This window comes from Idiotropiscis lumnitzeri, chromosome 6, assembly GCF_059441095.1.
Source record: "Idiotropiscis lumnitzeri isolate Australia: NSW breed Sydney's pygmy pipehorse chromosome 6, RoL_Ilum_1.0, whole genome shotgun sequence".
NCBI classification, from domain to species: domain Eukaryota; kingdom Metazoa; phylum Chordata; class Actinopteri; order Syngnathiformes; family Syngnathidae; genus Idiotropiscis; species Idiotropiscis lumnitzeri.
In genome coordinates, this window is record NC_142396.1 from 8091833 (window position 1) to 8113775 (window position 21943).

At 40.3% G+C, this 21943-nt stretch overlaps 2 protein-coding genes across 2 annotated transcripts; both read left to right on the top strand.

The window, feature by feature from the left end:
- The first annotated feature begins 574 nt into the window (after positions 1 to 574).
- Positions 575 to 6278, top strand: gtf2h1 (general transcription factor IIH, polypeptide 1). Its single transcript, XM_088297414.1, has 15 exons — positions 575 to 778; positions 1136 to 1305; positions 1380 to 1572; positions 2111 to 2276; positions 2347 to 2440; positions 2518 to 2667; positions 2755 to 2834; positions 3875 to 4008; positions 4093 to 4174; positions 4263 to 4351; positions 4478 to 4595; positions 4794 to 4884; positions 4972 to 5087; positions 5239 to 5331; positions 5649 to 6278. The coding sequence occupies exons 2-15, from the start codon at positions 1152 to 1154 to the stop codon at positions 5733 to 5735; spliced, it is 1647 nt and encodes a 548-aa protein (XP_088153540.1). The 5' UTR covers positions 575 to 778; positions 1136 to 1151; the 3' UTR covers positions 5736 to 6278.
- Positions 6279 to 6397: 119 nt separating this feature from the next.
- On the top strand, positions 6398 to 20663 carry hps5 (HPS5 biogenesis of lysosomal organelles complex 2 subunit 2). Its single transcript, XM_088297835.1, has 23 exons — positions 6398 to 6498; positions 8688 to 8817; positions 9382 to 9492; positions 9598 to 9662; positions 9731 to 9923; positions 10201 to 10331; positions 11007 to 11225; positions 11321 to 11392; positions 11573 to 11661; positions 11738 to 11916; positions 12684 to 12842; positions 13210 to 13369; positions 14109 to 14226; positions 15236 to 15382; positions 15463 to 15531; positions 15824 to 16365; positions 17266 to 17386; positions 17451 to 17600; positions 17662 to 17781; positions 18235 to 18348; positions 18540 to 18646; positions 19474 to 19747; positions 19977 to 20663. Exons 2-23 carry the CDS (start codon positions 8710 to 8712, stop codon positions 20035 to 20037), a joined length of 3309 nt encoding a protein of 1102 aa, XP_088153961.1. The 5' UTR covers positions 6398 to 6498; positions 8688 to 8709; the 3' UTR covers positions 20038 to 20663.
- Positions 20664 to 21943: the final 1280 nt, after the last annotated feature.

Here is a 21943-nt window from a genome sequence, read left to right on the forward strand (position 1 = left end):
ATATTTCCACCCTCTTAAAATCATGGCTTAACTCTTATTTTGACAACACTTTTTATTTTCAATTATACGTCATCCATGACTATTTTTGTGTGTAGATTAATGGGAATATGTTGATGATATATGGTTTACAGACTGGAACTATTTACTTGACAAAATATAATTTCCAATATTTATTTTGAAAAATAAATCCATCCATCCATCTTCTGTACCGCTTCTCCTCACTAGGGTGGCGGGAGGTGCTGGAGCCTATCCCAGCTATCTTCGGGCAGTAGGCGGGGGACACCCTGAACTGGTTGCCAGCCAATTGCAGGAAAAATAAATCGTATTGATAAATATAGATCAAAGGTGATCATCTCCCGCCATGGAGTCCAAACATTTAATATTTTAACCCACACTATATAGTTAATTATATTAATCACGAGTTAACATATTACCAGCTACAGTGGGGTAGAAATTTTGTATTTTTATTTCGAAGTGTCAAAGTCATTATTAAAATAAAAAACATCCCCGATTAGAAAAAAATTATAATTTAAAGGTAATTTAGTGCTTTCCGGTCGGAACAAATGTTGCGCTGTCTTTTACGATCGAACATTTTGAGTGTAACACAGTGTCAGCCAGCTATGTCGGCGCCGAAGTATGCCTGTTCATTATTGGAGTAGTCAACATTTGTTTTGCCAAATGGCTAATTTATTTAGATTCAGAGCCTATCAGGTATTCATTTTGAGAGAATGTGTTGAATAAGGGTGAAGTATCCGCTGCGGGGTCCATCAGTTTTAAGGTATAGTAAAATTTTCTGCCGACTTTTCCCGTTCAAGCTTTTCCTCTCTTCACTGTTAGAGCTAGCTAACGTAATGCTGGTTGGCTAATTATTTTTAAATACACTACGAGATAGTAAAGTTACTGCGTCGGTCGTATTCAAAGCAGCGAGGTTAATTGCTCCGGTGAAGGTACGAATTTGTATTTATTTATCGTCCGTTACAGCATTCATCATCTTGCATGGATGACAAAGCGTTGAGTCGGTGTACATTTTGTCAAAGCTTCTTGTTATATTATTCCTGTCAACCATGCGCGAGTTTTATTATTACAAATGCACGATTAATACTGATCTGGAAAAATGTTTTTTTCCCCCTCTCAGTTTACACATCCGAGCCATGGCCTCACTGTCAGAAGAGGTACTTCTGGTGGTGAAAAAGGTTCGCCAGAAGAAACAGGATGGCACTCTTTATTTGATGGCTGAACGCATAGCATGGAGTCCAGAGGGCAAGGATCGCTTTACAGTCAGCCACCTCTATGCGGATATTCGCTGTGAGACCTCTTTTTATGTAAACATTACAATGCCAAGACAATGTGTGATGGAGTGTTATATCTGGTCTGTTCAGGTCAGAAAATCAGCCCAGACGGCAAAGCCAAAGTTCAGCTGCAATTGGTCCTTCACTCCGGCGAGAGTACCACATTCCACTTTTCAAATGAGAGCACCGCACTCAAGGACCGTGAGGCTGCTAAAGAGCTGCTGCAGCAGCTCCTGCCCAAGTTTAAGAAGAAAGCTAACAAGGAACTAGAGGAGAAAAACAGGTGAGCTTGTTAGTAGCAACGTGGAAGGAATTTTTTTCATAAACAAGGAATGCGCACTTCAGACGCCTCTAAAATGCTCTGTAACTAATACATTCAGGAAAAAAATATATGGATTACTAAAATACATGACTTATTCTACTGCCTACACTGCTCCTCTCAAAATAACGTATTTAAATGGAGTGGAGTTTTTAGGGCAAGAGACAGAAATTTTGGCTTCTCAAAATTTACCCCATGCGAGCAACTTGGTGAAATATTTTTAACTCCAGAGAGATTGTGTTCCCCAAGTAGCAGACACAAGAGGAGATATGTTGAGAAATACTGCTTTGCATGAAAGCAATTTCTTGACCAGATTTCTATAGCCAATATCACATTAATACCTTCCCCAAACTTACTTCTTGGCCATAAACACTTGCAGTTCACAACAAATTTCCGATTCACAGCTACCACAATGTAGCATGTGCTCACCAGAGCACAAAATATTGGTCATAACCATGATAAAACTGTTGACTGGTTTTGTATGTTTCTATTTTTCCCATAGGATGCTTCAAGAAGATCCGGTGCTTTTTCAATTATATAAAGATTTAGTGGTCAGCCAAGTGATCAGTGCTGAGGAATTCTGGGCTAACCGATTAGGAGGCCTAAACCACACAGACCCAGCAGTATGCAACAATAAACAGGAAGTTGGTATCTCTGGAGCTTTTTTGGTGAGTGACTCGATAAAGCCTTGTGTACGATTTGATCCAGAGTTTTAAACCATTTTTTTTATCTTTATAGGCAGACATACGGCCTCAAACGGACGGCTGCAACGGCTTGAGATATAATCTGACAGCCGATATAATTGAATCTATCTTCAGAACCTATCCTGCAGGTAAATGTGGCTGTAACTGTTTCTTTGCGCAATCTACGCGTGCACGCAATCTATATCAACGGCACTTTGTGTTGCAGTGAAACAGAAGTATTGTGAGAGTGTGCCTCATGACCTGACCGAGAAGGAGTTCTGGACGCTCTTCTTCCAGTCGCAGTATTTTCACCGAGATCGTATCAACACCGGCACACAGGACATCTTCACAGAGTGTGCCAAGCTAGATGAAAAAGGTAGACAGCAACTATGCAATTGTTATAGGTCGGAATGCATTTGTTTCGTTATGTGATATGTATAAAAATCTTTGGCTCCTTATTTAGGGTTGAAATCAATGGTGGTGCAAGGAGTTAAGAACCCCCTGGTTGATCTGCAGTCATTAGAAGATAAATCGTTGGATGAGGTAAGACGTATTGAGATGATGACAGTTAGACTCAGTAATATGATGCAAGTGTTGTGAAAACTCTTAAGTCTAAAATAGGCTCTTCCGGGACCCTGGTTAACCTCTCATTTGTTTCCCCATGTGAAATAATGGAAATTGCATGAATCTGTTCCAGAGTCATTTTATTGTTAACATAAAACCTTCACAACTTTAGGAGCAATGTTTTTCGAATGATCATATGCATGCAAAAATAATGATATCATATTCTTAGCCTCTCTTAAATTATTAAGGCGTTATAAATAATTTTTTTCATGCCTGCAAAAAGAATTTAACCTCTACAAAATGTAAAACAACACAACTCTTAACAAAAGAATATTTACCGGTAAATAAAACCATAAGATAGACATGCATAGATAAACTGGAGTCTTACTGCTTAAAATGTGAGTCCTAACACCGCATTTTTTTTAACGTCGTTCCAATAAAAAGCCACAAATAGCCAACAAAACATAGCAAGAGGTAATACAGTGTTGCCTTCTACTACTTCTTCAAAAAGAGGCTTCAATGTATTTAATGCCACTCCCATTTGAAGATTACTGTCAACCTGAACATAAAACAAAGAGTATTACGCCTTGTGTATTTTAAACAACCCAAAAACTTTCGCTGACGATACCCCCGCTAACACATAATGGACACCACCATTGACCGGATATTGGATAACATCAATAGTTATCGCTCTTAAGTAATGGGAATTTGAGCACAAACTGTGAAGCAACACTTGTAGACAGCCTATCACAATACTCACTGGCACATATTTATTCTCACATCTAATATGATTGTAATAAATTGTAGTAGTACTGAACATTGGATTACAGGCATGCGCACCCGAAAGAGCAGTACAATGAATTGAAGCATTAAATTGTGATGTGTAAACTGTTGAGTTATTTACCCTCATTTTATCATTTAATATGATTATTCTCTGTTCATAAAGTAAATTATTATCAAGTGCTGTATTCCTTTATTAAAAAGCACTTTGTTCAGCCTCTTGTCTGTCTTTGTAACAGGGTTACGGTGTGTGCACACCACTGCCCTCCACTTCGAATTCAAACCGAACAGTGAAGGAGAGCAGCAACTACGCCATTATAAAGCGCTTCAACCATCACAGCGCCATGGTGCTGGCAGCAGGCTCACGCAAGGGGTACAATTATAGATGGAAATAAAAATAGATGTTGCTTTCTGGAGAACGACCTCATCCTAAAGCTTCACCGCCGTTGTTTTCAAGGGAGAATGACCAAGGTAGTGAGACGAGCAGCACCGATGGAAACTCGCGGGATTCCGACCTCTTTCAGCCTCCCACCAAGAAGGTAAAATGTTTCTCTCTCTGGGGTTTGTGTCCGTCATATGAAGATACAATGTACAGAATCACTCAGTTTTTCTTGAAATGTTTCTCAGGTGAAATTACACGAAGCCATAGAGTATGAGGATTTGCAAAGGGAAAACGGACCAAAAGTGGTTGCATTAAACCTCAAAAAGTCGGACAGGTTAGCAATTATTTTCCCTTTGCCTTGGCACATTCTCACCTCCAATCACATGTGTGGTTTTTATATTTCTATTCTTCTCCGTGGTGCTTTTAATGTCGTTCTTTCTCAATTATTTTTCTTAAAAAGGTATGCTCATGGGCCCGTGCCTCTTCAATCCCTAAAGTACACAACAAGCCAAGAAATCATCAACTCCGTCAACCACATCCGCCACGAGATGGCCAATTACAAACCCGACCTAACTCAGGTATGATTGATTAATCTCGCGCTACTTTTTCTTACCATTTCGTCATGTCGTCTTGTTGTGAGTACAATGTTCCGTGAAAGCTGCTTCTTCTAGTGTATTCTGCAACGAAGCCCACTTCAGATTATTCTTCAAGTGGATCTGATGACTTCTACATCAGATCAGATCGTGCAAAAGTCTCAGCCCAGTCCTTCTTTGCAGGTTTTGACCAGCGCAGCAGCAACTTCCGCCATTGCAGCACTTTCTCCCGGCGGCCTCCTCATGCAGACGGGATCGCAGCAAGCCATAAATCGTACGTCTTGTTGCAGTTGCGGAATCCCCGTGGCGAAACATCCCAGTTGATTCGTTGTTTGCCTTTTCTCATTTGCCATATTTGCAGAGATGGTACCGTCTGATATCCAAGGGGAACTGAAGCATCTTTATACAGCTGCTGGGGAGTTGTTGAGACATTTCTGGTCCTGTTTTCCCGTTAACACACCATTTTTGGAGGATAAGGTGACTATGTTTAGTAGCATGACTAAAAAAAATACATGGAGCCCCACCCTTTTTCATTTTAGATGAATTTACACAATTACGTAGTTTAACATTTTATACCATTTGGTCTGGACTGACTCTAATCACATCCCTCCCCATTGTTTTAATACAGTTGATTAAAATGAAGTCCAACCTCGAAAGATTTCAGACGACCAAGCTTTGTCCCTTTCAAGAGAAGATTCAGCGTCAGTACTTAAATAAAAACGTGAGTATCTAATGATCGAAACAGACTCTGCTAAGTGTTTTTCCCCATCGTTCAACCAAATCTTTTAGATATCTTCTAGTCAAGCTGTAATACAGCACGTAGACCACGCCTCACACCGTACAAATTTGGGTTACGTCACCACCATAAGAAAGGAATCCAAAATGTGGCATCATGGAGACTAACCTCCACAAATATTTAAGGAGTTCGACGCAGCGTTGAGATTTCACATTCTGTCTTTAACCATTGATTACTGATTAATACAGTACTGTAATGACCAAATCCTTTCCTTGATTAATGTGCCATTGACACCCCTGCAGCTCACAGCACACTTAGAGCAGATGCTGCAGACGGCATACAGTAAGTTCCACGTCTGGCAAACGCGTCGCATGATGAGGAAAACCTGAGGCCCGACGCTCTGTCAGCAAAGGACAATGAAACCAAAGTGGGCAAGCATGTCCCCTGGAGGCCTTCGGCGCCTGCTGAGTCTACAGATTGAAGCCAGGTGGCTTCGAGGGAGGCTCGTGATGACAACATCGATGGCTGCTGCCACCGCTGCCCCGTCAGTTAACGTTTACGAGAGGCATGCGGCGTTTTCGTCACAAAAACTTGTTTCTTAATCTTTGTGTTCTTTCTACGGATGAGAGATTGATTTCAGTAATGGGACTTTTATAATGATGCTGTATGACCTCGTTTCTCATGGAAATCATCATTTAGGCTCTGAGGATGACAAGCAGAGGACATCTGGTTCATCAGTGCAGAGATCCCCTATGGGAACGGGACAAAGAAAGGAAAAGTGTTAAGAGATTTAGTGAATTTAGCAATATTCTAATGACACCTCACACTAAAGAGTGTAGGGTGTGTGTGAGACACAGTTCACACTGTCTGCACTGTACTGTAAATTAAAAATGTTTCTCTGGATTAAAGACGTAAAGCGTTTTTTTTGTTGGTAGCTCCAGACTGTTGATTTAAATTCATTCCTTTATTACAGGGAGAGAAATAAATATAATATTTTATGCGCGTTGGCTTTTTGTCCCAACTCGCGGATTCTACATGAGGCGTGTCACACGTCCACTAAAGATGCAAAACATGCTCAGTTGTCAGCACGTTTTCAGGAAGTCCACTCTTCGCCAGCTGACGGAGGCGGACCACTCGCCTTCAGCTCCCACGGTAACGTGATTTTCTCGTAAAAGCGGAGCGAACGAAAGAGACAAAGCGGAAATAATTTCTCAAATATATCTTTGTTCTCTCACTTAGTATTTAATAATCTTTGATTGCGCGACGACTGAACCAAAACAGCTAGCATGCTTGCTACCGTCCTCAAACAAAAATTCAGTCCGGGGATGTGAAACAATTTAGCTCTGTTTGCAGTAGTTTTACGGTGACGTGAACTTCTATTGAGCTGTCGTTTAGTTTGAATACAAATGTTTCATTTCCATACTCAGAAGACGTGTGTCGATCGTCTCGTGATCGACTCGCCACCTTCGGTCGTTTGCTACAGCGCAGACGAAACATTGCGTTCAGACAAAATATACTCGCTGTTGTGTTTGTCACGTGATGGTTAGGATCCAAATTTTTATATAGCGGGATAACTTCAATTCAATGGTGTGACGTCACTTTCGGTGAGTTTGCAACAGCTTGTATGTACAATTTTTCCTGGTACGGTCACGTGACACATGCTCACTTTACAATGTTTGGGTTCTGAACCTTGGTTACTTTTTTCTTGTGTACCACCGAACATTGGAACCAGTACCACCTCATAGGGATTGATTACACAGTTAAATGAAAAAAGCATTTTTTCAACTCGTTAAACATGAAATTAAATTCATGAATAAATAAAAAAAGGAATTTGAAAATGAATAAACATGCTTTTTTTTGTGTGTGTATATATATATATATATATATATATATATATATATGTGTGTATATATATATATATATACACACACACACATATATATATATATATATATGTGTGTGTGTATATATATATATATATATATATATATATATATATATATATATATATATATATATGTATGTATGTATGTATGTATGTATGTATGTATATACACGCACACACACACAACGCCTTTATATTTTACATTTACCATGAAAACATGGTTACCGGGGCTCAGAATCACACTTCCGACGTTTGAGTTGAGAGATGACGTGAGCATAGTAGAGGCCCCCCAAAAAGGTGGTCATTCATTTGTCAGAATAATTTCAATAAACTAACGTAAAGCATTCGCACTGCCTGGTGTTTGACCCCAAATACGTTTTTTTCCAGTTTAAAGAGTTGTCAAGCAATATTTTCGAAAAACACCGCATGACGCAGTGTAATTTTACACAATCACACGAATGCTGGAAAACATCACTATTGATGCATCTTCAACAGAACATTTCCTATTTCATCACTACAATCAGTTCCAGTGATATGCTCTTATGACCGCAAATTTGCAAATGTAATTATGTAAATTTCCTTCCTGTTTTGATTGCATTTATCCCCAATTAAGATGCCTGTGATTAATCCCATTTTCTAAGTGTAGTTCTCTCCCTATATGCAAAGCAGGGTATTGAGTGCTATTTTTTACTCCTTAAGGCCTAAAGCCTTAGTGAGTTTTCCCCACCAGTGTGTGAAAGGCACAATTTGATATCCAAACCCCAAATCACAGATAAGCAGTTTGGCAAACACACTGTGCTCTTTTTTTATATGAAACAATTGTTCCAGTTTTAAAACCCAGGTTAAGTAAGCAGCCTTATGGAATGCAGGATAACGTTGTCATTTGTTCAGCTTCAGAATTATAGTTCTTGATGATCAGTCTGTGTTTTTTTTCGGTCAGAAATACTGCTATGATGGAAGACGTTCATCCACTTCCACTACGGGACTAACAAATAAAAGGAAAAAAAATCTGCAATGGCTGCCACTTTTTACTTTTTCTTGAGATTCTGACATCGACTACTTCTTCTAAATACAGAGCTTATACAATTTAGTTCCATTTTGTTCTTGTAATGTTTCAGTACTTTAACCTAAAATGTTTTCTAAAAACTCCACAAGGAAATAAAACACAATTATTTATGACACTGTAAAAAAAAAACAAAAAAAAAAAACATTAGTGCAAAATGCTAGTTTCACTTTCAGTAACAGGGTGTGATTATTTTTCGTATGTATTCTATGGGTTTCTTTTTCCAATTAAGCTGTTTCATGCCAGCTGTGTGGGCTCATACTTGTATAACCAGAGTCATGGCTGACCAATTTGTGAGACTTAAGAACCCTGCTGAGAGTCATATGATGCCACAGAATGCGTGACCAAGCACAAACGTGACAGCTAAAGGCTGTCTGTCTCGTTCTCTTCCAGTTGTGGACGACCGTGAGGGAAGATGCCTCGGATAGCAGTCGTACCAGATGTCCATGGTCACGTCCTGGCAGAATTTGACTGCCTCGACCCTCTCCTCTCAACTCTGCGCTTAGACTCGGGCAGGCTCAAGGTAGATTCGATCACGTGTGATCAAATCACTCACCGTGAAATATGGTCAACAAGTCGTGACTTTTTCCCCCCAAGCTTTAACAAAGACGCTTCTTATTTGGGACTGTCGCTGATTTTAGGATCGTCATATTCTGCTCTATTCTTAGCTTCTCTTTAACACGTCAAAATGGTATTTACTCTTTAGGAATTTTTTCACAAGCTCCTTTGGTGAAGTGTTTTGAAAAGGCAAATCTGCTCAAGCACACTCTCTCATCATGCAGAAACCACAACCTTTTTGCCAACAGTGGCTGAATGTGCCGATCGTGAGATCCTGGATCGTATTTTTTACTGTTCATATTTTATTGTAGAATGAGTACTTGAATTCTTCTGCAGTGCCAAAAAAAAAAAACACGGTTTGATATTGATCTCTAATTGGTGGTTGCCAGAATAAAAAAAAAAAAGCAGTTGATGCCATTTTTGTAGTCTTCATAAGCGTCGTAACCTTTTATAATGAGGCCCACGACTTTGCAGCGATACATGAAATTTCCAACTCATTTGACTGTATTTCTTTCATGCTGTGTTTCAGTGCACATGTTTGGCTGCTTCGAGGAAGTGGCTCGCCTTAGGAACGTCGGCTGGAGGGTTGCACCTGATTCAGAGGGAGGGTTGGAAACAAAGGCTCATACTTACTCACAAGGTCGGATAAGACTCCCTGTTTTGAGATCGTACCTCACCGGGAACTGCCGCACATAATGAATTCATAAAATAAATTGCTGATTATTTGACATGGCCTGCCTTCCAGGAAGGATCTATCACTCAAGTGTCGTGCTGTCCACACGATGAAGACTTTATTGCCGTTGCAACAAGGTAATAATTGTACGTGAAATACATTTTACTCTTAGTCATCCCTTTATCATTCACAACATGTGCTCCAGTCAAGGTCGGGTGGTGGTGTGGGAGCTGCAGCTGGAGCGCCGTGGACGTCCAGAGAGAGTGAGCGTGTCCTGGGAGCACAGGGGCCAGAACATTACCGCCATCTGTTGGGACACCAACGCGCTCAAAGTTTTTGTCGGAGACACTGCAGGGAAGGTGTCTTTTCTTCGGGCGGGATCCTCAAAGATGGGAAAGGTACTCCCAATAAAGATTTATGGCTTCATTTGTTGTTTTAAACTAGCTGGGGCTGGGTATTGATTCACATTTCTAAAATGGATTTGATTCAATACACCAGATCCCGAATCGACACAATTCACTTTGAATGATTTTGGGAAACGCTGCAGTTGCCCTTTAATTACATTTTGTTGTCATTTTACAGTCTATTGAAATCTACATTAAAATTCCACGATAACAGTAATTTCTGATGATTATTCAAGCGTAAAATATGTTATTGTCGTTTTTTGTTGTACAGGGATCAGGATTTGTTATGTTTCCTGTTCAGACTGTCACCACTGTCGACTCCAAAGTGGTTCAGCTTGGGTACCAGGACAATCGGCTTCTGGTGTCTTCTCTGAGCCGCTGTTATCTATGTGATACCGAAAAGTGAGTTTGGGTCAAGATTGTGTAGAGTAGGGGGTCCCCAAACTTTTTGTTACTGATGGCCATTTTTTTTTTGTAGTTTTTTTTTTTTTGGGGGGGGGAATGATTAATGCAGATGTTTACCAGTTTTATATGCACTTCTGAAATGCTAATTTTGCTCAGTTTTCCTTTTGTGTTATTCAAAATGAATGATATTCATCAATGAAAAGACACGTATCGACTATAATGAGTTCCAGGTGTGGGCAAACTACGGCCCGGGGCCACTTGCGGCACGTTAAACTTTTTAATCCGGCCCGCCAAACTTGAAAAAAATTAAATGAATAAACCTTGTTAATGTTTTATTTTCTAAATACTGTGGTGTGTCAAAGGCGTATTTTGATGTAATTCTTTTGTTCATTTTCATTTAAAATTAAATGATTTTTTTTTTTTTTCTCAAATAAGCTGGGGTTACCAAAACATTCCATCCATCTGCTCCTGGTCCGGCCCCTCTGTCAAATTGTAGAACCCATTGTGGCCTGCCAATCAAAAAGTTTGCCCACCCCTGATTTAGACCTAAGATATTTTTATTTCAATCTCAATTAATTTATTTCCATTGTCTGTGAAAGGTAGATTCACAACTCAGAGTTTTTCCATCCCAGTCCAATCCTCCTTTTTCATTCCTTCATATCCTGTCACCAGGGAGAAGTTTTGGCGTGTGGGGAACAAGGAGCGTGACGGGGAGTATGGAGCTTGTTTTTTCCCTCAGAACAAGGGATTGCTGGTGGGTCAGCCCCCGCTGCTTTACTGCGCCCGGCCGGGCTCCCGGATATGGGAAGCCAGTTTTAATGGCGAGGTTTTAAGCACACAGCAGTTCAAACAGGTGCTCAACTGTCCTCCTTTACCTCTTATCACATACAGGTAATCACCTTCAAGTCTTAGAGCTAAAGTTACAGATAACTTGCTTAAACTAATTGTTCTTTTCGCAAAGCAAAATAACACTTTGTTGCCTGCAGAAATGAGCCACAATACAATCCAGACCAGAAGAGCCCTCAATCAATTGCCTTCCCAAAGCTACTATATTTTGGGTAAGAGTCATACATTTAAATGTTTTTTTAAAGTTTTTGTCCATTCATACACTAAGCATGGATTAGTTGAATGTTGTGAAAAATCTAATTTATTTCAAATTGACCGACTGCACGAATCAAAACACATTTTCTGGACCAACAATGGCACATCAGTTGACAAGTTGTCCATTTTTTTGACAGAGACCAAAACTTGCTGACCTGGACTGATTCCGCCATTTATATCTTTACACCTCACAATGGACAAGTTCTTCTGTGGACAGAGCTCAAAGGTAAGTGACATTGGTTACTTGCACACGTGAACATTTACAGTAAATTAGACAACAACCCTTTTATTTGGTGTTGCAGATGTGCTGGACATCGCAGTCTACCGCAACGAGCTCTTCTGCCTCCACGGCGACGGCCGTCTGTCCCACCTCTCCCTGTTGTCGGCAGAACGCTGCGTTGAACGCCTTCTTCGACGGGAGTCCTGGCTTCTGGCGGCTTCGGTCTGCTGTATGTTCCAGCACACCATCAGCATCGGTCGGGTAAGGCGGCTTGAATCTAAAATGCTTTTGTGCTCATCAGGGTGGTCCGAAATATGTGACATCATTTTGTTGATGTCAAGTTGAAAATCTGTGTAACTACATGTTCTAGGTGCATGAAATAAAAAAAAATAATAATGAAAAAGGTTAGTGTTAGTGTTTGAGGATATTCTAACACACTTTTTCCACCTGAAAAAAATTTTAAAAAGTAAAATTTATGTAAAAATGTGAATTATGAAAATAATAATACAAAATGTTGTTTGGCTATGAAATTATGAACTTTTTGGGAACACCCTCTGTCTTAGAGGCAAGGTTATTGTAGTTAACAAAACTAATAAAATAATTATTTAAAAAAAACTGACAAATTAACTAATATTTAAATTTCAAATAAAATAAATTATTATTTTTTTTTAAGATGGCTAACTGAAACATAATTTCACGTTTATAAAGCTAACTAGCGAAAATCTCCTTTTTTTTCCATCTTTGCCAATTAATGATATATAATGATATGAATGATGATATTTTGGGGTTCATTTAAAACTGTAGTTTACTGTATTATACAATACTTTTTTTTTTTAATCTTTCGCTCGACAAGTGCTCCAAACACGGGGGGAAAAAACTCCAACTAATACTAAAACTGATTAAAAAGTCAAATAAAACCGAGCATTTTTAAACAAATAAAAACAAAAATCCCGCTCCAAAAAATCGAATTAAATGCACGTCTCTTATTTGTGCTTTCTGAACGCAAGGCTTATTTTTGTCTTATTCAGGCCAGAAAATCAATTCCCATCGACCGCTTGGAACACCTTCGGTCCCAGCTCAGTTCCAGCACAAACCCCGAGTTGATTGGCCAACTGGATGAGGTGATCGCCAAGCTGGAGCCTCTGGACTCGGCCTGCAGCAGCCGCAGAAGCAGCATCTCTTCACACGTATGTGAAAGTCGCACGGTTGACGTTGATACATCCCAGGGCTGGGTAAACATTTGTGCTTCCCATTTTTAAAACCAGGGTCAGGGCCAGTCCAGGTCATTCATTGATGAGGTTAAAAAAAAAAGTTAAAATACGCATCTACAATATAATAGTAACTCATTTGCATGTTTATTGTGGAGTTCATATTTAATTCAATAATTATTTAAAGGCAGATGTGCTAACCTCTTCTTCACCATGCCAGCAAAATATGTTCCAAATAAATCTGTTAACAAGGTTCTGCACTCAAAAGAACATCCTGATGCTGTGTGACTTGACCTTATCCTTAGTTCGAATCTCTTCACGTCAGTCGCTTCTTCCAAAATTCCAGGAGAGCTTCAACGTCCTGGACTGCGGGATCTACCGAGTGATCAGCCGCCGAGGGAGTCAGTCCGACGAAGACACGAGCTCCCTCATCAATCAGTCCGCGTCGGAGGAGGAGCGACTTAAAGAGTTCAGCTTTGCGCAGGAAGAAGATCAAGTGGACCACGGTAGGAGACACTTGAGACGCCTGCTTTCAAAGTGAAGTGCCATCACTTTTGCACTTCTTACAATAATGGAATTGTCTTAAGACTTATTAAATTTATTTCATAGTGCTGCGTTGAAAAACGAGTGACAGGATTTATTTATTTTTTTGCTTGAGCGTGCAGACTTCACATACCAGCGCTTTATGGTGGCAGTGAGTCAACTCACTTCACATCAATCAGCTGTTTGGCAGATATGGAATTGGTTTCTTGCCACTCCCAGTTGAGGTTTGCCGTCATGCTAAACAGAAAACAAAGTGAATTACACTTTGTGTGTTTAAAGCAACCATAGGTTAGCCTTTCAGTCCGCTCGCTTAATGCTAACGCTAAGTAGCATTTACGCAACAGAGTGAACACAATCAGTGCGGCAACATCCGTCGACAGACAATATAACAATTCTCACACTCACGTATTCCTCATTCTCTGCATAGAATAATTAATAATCGCGTCGTACTATAAGATGAGAGCGGAGTTGAAATGTGTCCTACACTGCCCACTGGTGGCTAAGGTGAGCACACCTGAAAGAGCAGCACAATGACCATTCATTTCATGACCACTTGTGTTCAGTTGTATTTGTATTGCGCAGCATTTACCTCTCCTCGTCCTCCGACTACATGCATGTGGTCTCCATCCTCTCATCGTACGCCACCAGTGCTCCATCCATCTTTGTGTTTCTCCTCTGGCTCTCGCCCCGCTCTACATTCAGATCCACAGAGCGGCGAGCGCACGGATGCCGAGCGTTCCGAGCAAGGCCTGCAATTCCACCTGCCCATCTCATTCCGCAGCAAACCTCCTCGCATTGCACTACAGGCCGTCAAAGACAGGTGAACCAAGTGTCACAGAAGCTGCATCAGCTAGCTTTAATGTGGATGCAGCAAGGTCCTAATAGTTTGGGACTTTTAATTCTAGGTGACAAAAAAAAGTTAATTTATTCATTCATAATTAATCAGTCAATTAAATGCTTTATCAAAATTTTATTCTGCCAATTATCTAAATCAGAATCAGCTTAAAAAATGTTTAATGGTCAATCCATATATATATATATATACATTTTTTAATTATTCGTTTTAATGTAGTTTTATTAGTTTTTAGATTAGTTTTAATTTTGTTCATACATGTTATTTGTTGAGCGTGGAAAAAAAAAACTGTTACAATAAGTATTGTGTGTGAAATTTTACCCCAAAAATTTTAAAACAAATTTTAAAAATGTGTTAGATGAAAAAACATCCACAAAACAACTATAGGCACTGTATGACATTTGCAAAATTTCAAGGACTGCTTCTTAGGTTAGATTGGATGCTTCACAACCCTCAGTAAAACCATTCGACTCATGCTAATAAAATATGTGCTTTAAAAAAAATCTACCTGCATCGCTTCCCAATTATCTAAGAACATTTTCACTATAATCACTTTTATTACATTGTTAATTTTGTAAAAAAAAAAAAAAAAACACACATCCAAAACACTTATTTTTATTTGTTTTTGAAGATTTATTTTATTTTTTTTTCAAGTTTTGGTTGAGTTTTTTTGCTTATTTTTCTTCACTGTGATAGCCTTGGGATGCAAATGAGATTATTTTTGTCTTTTTCTCAAACAACGAACTGAAACTTAGCTGCAACGACTGACTAATATGTAGCAGTGGCTTTCAACTTCCCCTTTCCCGGGAAGATTTCAACCCATATTTTAGTTTTAGTTTCACCTCGTCCATCTGTGTGTAAAAGCCTGCCATGTTTCATTTCCAAACATCACCTTCATTTGCAAACCAGTCCTGCGTGTTAACTTCCTGATATTAACTTCAGCAACTCGTCACCCCCCCCCCCCCCCCACACTCAGTGTTTCTAGTTTTGTCAAGAAGACAACCGAGAAGATCAATACGCTCCAGATGAACTCTGAGCTGTGGCAGCGACCTGACTTCAGAGAGGGCGCTCACGCTGAGATGTCGTCCACCTCTGTTCCGTTCTCGGAGGAAGTCGATATTGAGTGAGTACGCCAAGATTCAGTTCAAACTTTTTGGGCTTTTTGCTCATGCGATTAAATCTGTGACTGTGAACTTGTCACAGGGTTTATACAGACGTGCCCAGCACAGAGTCCGAACTGCTAGAGCTTCAGTCGGCCACTGAGCAGGCCATGTAAGTACAGAAAGTTGCGGAATAGCATTTAAGCAGATCAATTCATCCATCTCAGGAGGCTGACATTTTGGCCTTACATCGCCCTCTGCTGGCGGCTGAAATTGACGTAAGAGTGCCCTCAGGCTCGTGTTTGCGAACTTTACAAGACCAAACCCAGAAAACCGGTGAGCTGTGACTTTTGTAATTCAAGTCAACAGCAGATGGTGAAACTGGCCAAATTGTCAGCCTGTTAAGATGAATGAAAACTGATAGATTAATGTGCTAAATTCTTATTCCACAAATGCATTCTCAGTTCTCAGATCCAAGATCCTTTAGTTCTCCTCGATCCACATTCCCTGCAAGAAACTCTACAAGAGTGGCTCAAGGCGCTGGAGCGAGTTCTCGGACCGCTTCGGCCTGTTTCAAACGCGGAAGTTCCTTCAGACACGGACGAAGCCGCCGGACATGCATGGAAACCGCCGATAAACACATGCTCGCAAAACCCAGAAGAACCGACAGAGAGCTCGCCACAGGAGAACACCGAGATGCCTCCAGAGGTTGAGCGCGACTGTCAGCCGGCCTCAGAAAATGCCACGGTGACACCTGAAGAAGCCGTGCGATTGGTGTGTCCCAAAGCGCTACCCTCGGATCTCCTGACGAATCTCACCCAGCTGGCCACGCTTTATGCAGAGCTGAGCTGCTTCAGCAAGGAGGCGGCCACTCTGGAGTTGAGCTGCGTGACGTTCCTGCGGCGCTACTTCTTCTTGCTGGACCAAGAGCGCATTAGACGAATGTGTCTCCTCTGCCGCCAGGAGCAGCAGGACGTGCACAACTCCTTCGTTGAGGCCATGCTAGGTCAGAAATGTTTGCTTCAGTATACTCAGAAAAGGTTACAGGTTAGCGGTGACATTTTTGGATGAACTTAAAATACACTATAGCGGAAACATTTTTTTTTGTTTTTTTTAATTTGAGAAAGGGTGGCCAGAGTCACCGCTGACCACCATATAGCTCCGCCCCTGCATGGCTCAGCCATTAATTTATAAAGTATTTTGGAAGTTTTTCCACAATGTGAGTCAAGACAATAAACCTCCAGTTCTGCTTGGCAACATTCGAGCAGCATTGTTGTCGTACTGCCGTCAAAAGTCAGACCTTCAAAATAAAAGCACACGCTATACTTAATTTCACCTCACTTTCTTTGGATTATTTAGAAGTCCCACTTGATAAACAAGCACACAATAGTTTCAAGATGACTGAAGTTCACTGAAAATTCAATATTTTGAGCTTTAGCTAAATTGATGAATCATCATTGGTCTTTCTACCGCACTGCACACATTTAGTTGTGTGTCAGGTCCTTCCATAAGAAATGGCTTGAACAAGATATATAAAGATTTCATTATACTGCAAAAAAAAGTAACACTACAGAAGTAATATTTTCTGAAACAAAATAAGAAATAGTCATTGAAACTATTATATCATGACTATCGAGAGTTCTGGCAGTTATTTTGGGACCCTGCTGCTAAATCAGCCAGCTTGTGGCCAAACAAAGTCTGGTTGCAACTGTTCTTGTACTGCCATGCTTTTATTTTGAAGGCCTTACTTTTGGCAGGCTGTTATACCCCAACTAAATGTTGCAGAGAAGACCGGGAAGCTTGCATTGTGGTATACATCTCTGGCGTCTATTCAAACCTTTTTACACTGAAAGTTTGAAGCTTTTTACACAGTAAAATGTTGAGTGACATATTTATTTTTTCATAGGTGTGACACAGTCCGGTAAAGTTGTGCAAATCATTCACAAAGGAGATTTACAGAGATCACTACGCTACCTGCGAGAACTGCAGCCCTGGAGTCCTCCCGTACTGCTCGCTCACTTACACAGGTCAGTCAATATTATCCCGATCCCGAGTGCTGCCAAGTACGTCGCTGCACATGTCCACATCCAGGTTGTACGAGAAGCATGGAGAGGCGGCTGTCCGCTCCTTTGCCCCGTTCTATCCCACCATCACCCCTGCTGATGTGACGCGGATGGCTCACAAAAGCCACTTCCTGGCCTATCTGGATAACCTCATCCTGGCCCAACCTGAAGAACACAGGTACATTTGCAGTTTGACAACACAACCCACATGTGGCTCAGTGTGGATGGCTTCTTCCCAGGTCGTCATTCCTGCAGTCTCTTCTTGAATCGGAATCACTGCGGCAGGAGTGGCTTGAGCTGGCACTTACCCACGATGCACCTCAGCGCTGCGATACGCTCACACCTGAGGGACAGCCCAGGTGTGCTTGGGATTTGGAGAACAATGTGGAAATTAAGGCTGCTGCTTCATAGTTAATCAAAGTCAAGTCACAGCGTGGAAGGGAACAATTTTCGAGGAGTGAAGGCTGCAATTTGGGGGGGGGGGGACTGCACCATTCGGTCATTGTTTCATAAAACATGAACATTTGAAGTGATAAAGCCACCGATTCGTTTGCATTATTGTTGTAATCTGATTGTTTACTCCACACTTGTTTGGTAGAATTTGGAGAAATTGTTGTTGTGAAAACCTCAACGATGTATTGATTTTGCCAAAACATGTAAATCGAAGTCTGATAGTTTTAATTGTAATAGAGATGAATTTGCTGCTTGTTTGTTAATACAATCTATGTAAAGAAGACCTCGAAAAGCTGAAGAGGGGATCTCTTTTAGACTTCAAAATCATTCAGCATCGGTTAAAATGACCTCTCTTGCAGGTGGAATTCTCATTGTTTCGTTTGGGGTTACGGGCGCCTCCTTTCTCTCCTGATCCAGCTTCCCGCAGACTTGTCGTCCAAGCAGAAGATGGCAGAAACCTGCCGCAGTCACGGGTACTTCATGTTGAATGAATCACATCCCCACATTCGTAGCCAAGACTGTCTGTAGTAAAGCAAATCATTCCGATCGAGAAAAAGAATACAAAATATATACTAAAGCAATTTCTTATTATTCGCGGTGGTTGTAGTCATAGTGGATTGACAGTTGAAATTGATACACGTCATCTGTGTGTTTGTGTGCGCAGGTACTGGACAGGTTATCTCCTCCTTTGTTGTGAGCTAAAGCGTCGCACAGAAGCTTTCTCAACAATCTGTCAGTTGGATGATATCAGCCTGCTGGAGGAACCGGATGGTAGGTTTCACGTTTCTCTGTTTCGCCTCGCTCTGCCCGCCAAAAACTGAAACGAGGCCACTGATGTGACTGCAGGATCATCTGCATTACAGTGTACACCACCATCTCCCTTGACCCAGATCTAGACGGGCTAACAAATATTGTCGGTGTGATAACTCTTTAAGTAATGGACATTTGAGCAGCTATGACTAATAACAGTGGTCATAGGCCGATATTTCTTATCCTCTGCAAAATAAAACTAATATTAGTTGTGAAAAGTCTTCGTGGCTGTATTCTACTGCCCCTAGTGGCCATGTTTTGCAAACCGGGAGTGTCATTGAATTAATCATAATGCTCCAGCTGTTTTTTTTTTTTCACATTTCATATATGTTTTATAAAGTAAATATTTTAGAAACTTTCATAAAAACACAATATACTTTTTTTTTGGTTTGTTTTTTGGGGATTCTGAATTTTTGTGCTAATTTCCCGCTAATTTACATTACACCATATGGAAAGCGCTTAGTTACAGCTCCAGCTGTTGTGAAATGCACCATTTAAATAAAGTTGTATTGTATTTTAACATTTCCATTGGTTTCAGGAATTCAGATTTGAAGCAAAACAAATGCATGGTGGTTACTGATGTCAAATTTAAGTATAGGTTATTACAATACACATTACAACTTGTTCAGATGGCTTACTCAGCATCTGTTAAAGCGTAAGACACTATATGAGCTGTTTTCTTCTAGCTTCATTGGATTTCAGGCTTTGAGGTGTCGCTATGCTGAAAAGCAATTCAGGGCTTGTAAATATAAGAGTACTTTTTACATTATTACATTTTCTACTTCCAGGCGTGGAGCCTCAAAACTTGGCTGAGTGGAGGCTGCTGATCGAGTTGGTTCAGGACGGCAGCCGTACGTCAGACATGAACGGAGACACGTTGTCCAACGGCATGGCAGACTGCAGCAGAAATGTCAACCTCGAGTCCCTGACCTTGCGCCTAGCCCGCACGGCCGGGCCGGAGCGCGCCATGGCCCTCCTGGACGAATGCGGGGTGCAGCTGAATCTTTCTCCTCGCTCGCAGCTTGTGTGTGAGCTGCTAAAGGTGGCTGAGAAGAGGCAGCGGTGAGTCGTTTGAGTTGTATGAGAAATGTGTTTCAAATAGTTATAACATAGTAATAGTTTCCATTGCGTTATGATGCCATTGCGTAATAATACGTGTATTGTTCTACGCAAGCATCCAAACAGTGTAGTCTGACAAGTTGCCAAATCTAGCAACAAAAATGCTAAATTGGCATCAGTGTCTCATGTGGATGTTTCCCAAATGACGTGTCAATCGTGTCTTGTGTTTTAGGGCGACCATTCAGACGATGCTCGAGCGCTGCGATCGCTTCCTGTGGTCCCAACATGCCTGACCACGCACATGGGCTTGCAAAGATGTCATCAATGTCAGCCAGCATCTTAGCCGAGCTTTACCTCAAACTGATATGGATTAATTTATTTGCTTTACTACTAATGAAGGTACTCACCCTTAAAACTTAAGTGTGTTAATTGCTCATATTTTGCACGGAAACTATCTTGTTTGCAAATGAATGTACTGTTGGTGCAATACATATTTTTTTTCTTTTTTTTTTTTGCATGTACCGACGACCTTAATCAGTAATTTACTATGTAACAAATGTTCTAACCAGGTAGTATTATTTAAATAAAAAAACGTGTATTATCTAATGTTGCATTGCAATTTTTGAGTGTCTTACATTAACATAGGCTGACTGAGAACTTACTCGCGGTGTAAGAAATGGATGGATGACAGTTTTAACATCTTTACATGATGTTGAAATGAGCAAAAAACTCTGACAAACATTGCTATCAAGTTTAAAAAATTGTGATGCCGTTTTTTTTTTTCGGAACAATAACCGTTAAAACTAATTGAGCATTTATGGATGTGACATTTGATTGCACCCAGCACCCAAAATGTGGAACATTAATAACAAGTTAATGACACGGGACTTATGATTCCTGTGATTGTATCGCACACCTGCCGCATCAAAGGAGCAAATTGCATTTGAATGTTCTCGTTTTATGACTTTATGAGTCACCTCGACCTTTTCAACCTCATTCCTTCGTTCAGTTTGGCAGAATTCCTTCGACATTTCTGGCACAGAAACGTTGAGCTGCTTTGATGTTTTTTACAGACTTGCACAATTAAGGCACAATGTTGTAAAAAAATTAATAAATAGTTAACTCATTGTTTTCTTAGTTGATATCAACAAAGATGCAAACGCAGTGTAGATTAGGTGCGAGCAAAGTATAAATATATATATATATTTTTTATTATTATTATTACTTCAGATTGCAACTCTTTCAGACCGCTGCAGTTCGGGTTCTGACCAGAACAAAAAGATCAGAACATATTACTCGAGTCCTAAAGGTTTTACACTGGCTCCCATCCAGCTGTAGAATAGATTTTAAAAAATCTGCTACTGGTTTATAAATCATTGAATTATTGGGGTCCTGAATACATGAAAGAATGCTAATTGAATATAAACTCCCAAGTATAAATGGCTTAAATGGAATAAATCCAAGTTACAACTTTGCCCCCACAACACTGTGATTGGTTAAGGAATTTGTTAATTAAAAGTCAAATGTGACTTTTACATGACGGCAGGGCACTGGTGTTCTGCTATTTTCACATGGCTGCAGTGTCCTTAAACTCCTTGATAGTTTGGCACAAGTTATTTATAGTTTTAACGAATGCAAAATTGATCTGAATGCAATCTCTCAAACCTGTCTAAAGTAATGAACATTTGGGTTCTTACAGTAACATCAAAATCATTACTACAAAATCGTAAGCAAACACAAAAAAACCTCCACCACAATTCTACCATTTCTTTCTCATAAGAAAATAGCTCTTAACTGTGTTGTACTATGCAAAAACAAAAAAGTAAAAGCATATTTTCTCCATATGACATTCCAAACCTGAAAATGTGAGTTGGAAATGAAAGCCAATGGAGCTTCTTTCCTTGCTCGTCCTTCTTCTGTGGTATGTATCGGCAAATCATCTTAACTGCAAAGATAATTGGTCTTTTGAAGTTTTCTGTCGCCATCTAGTGTAGTAAATCTGAAGCACACTTGGATTTCGACTTGCTCTTATCGCAAGTTAAAAACATGTTCACGTGATGGCTTGTATCTCGAAAAACCTTGAAGATAAGGTACTACTGTGTTTATCTTCTTAAATAATTGTTTTGAAGGATACTTAATCTAATTTCCTATAAACTTTGTCCTGTTCTTTAGCTGACCTTGGTTGACAATAACTCGCTT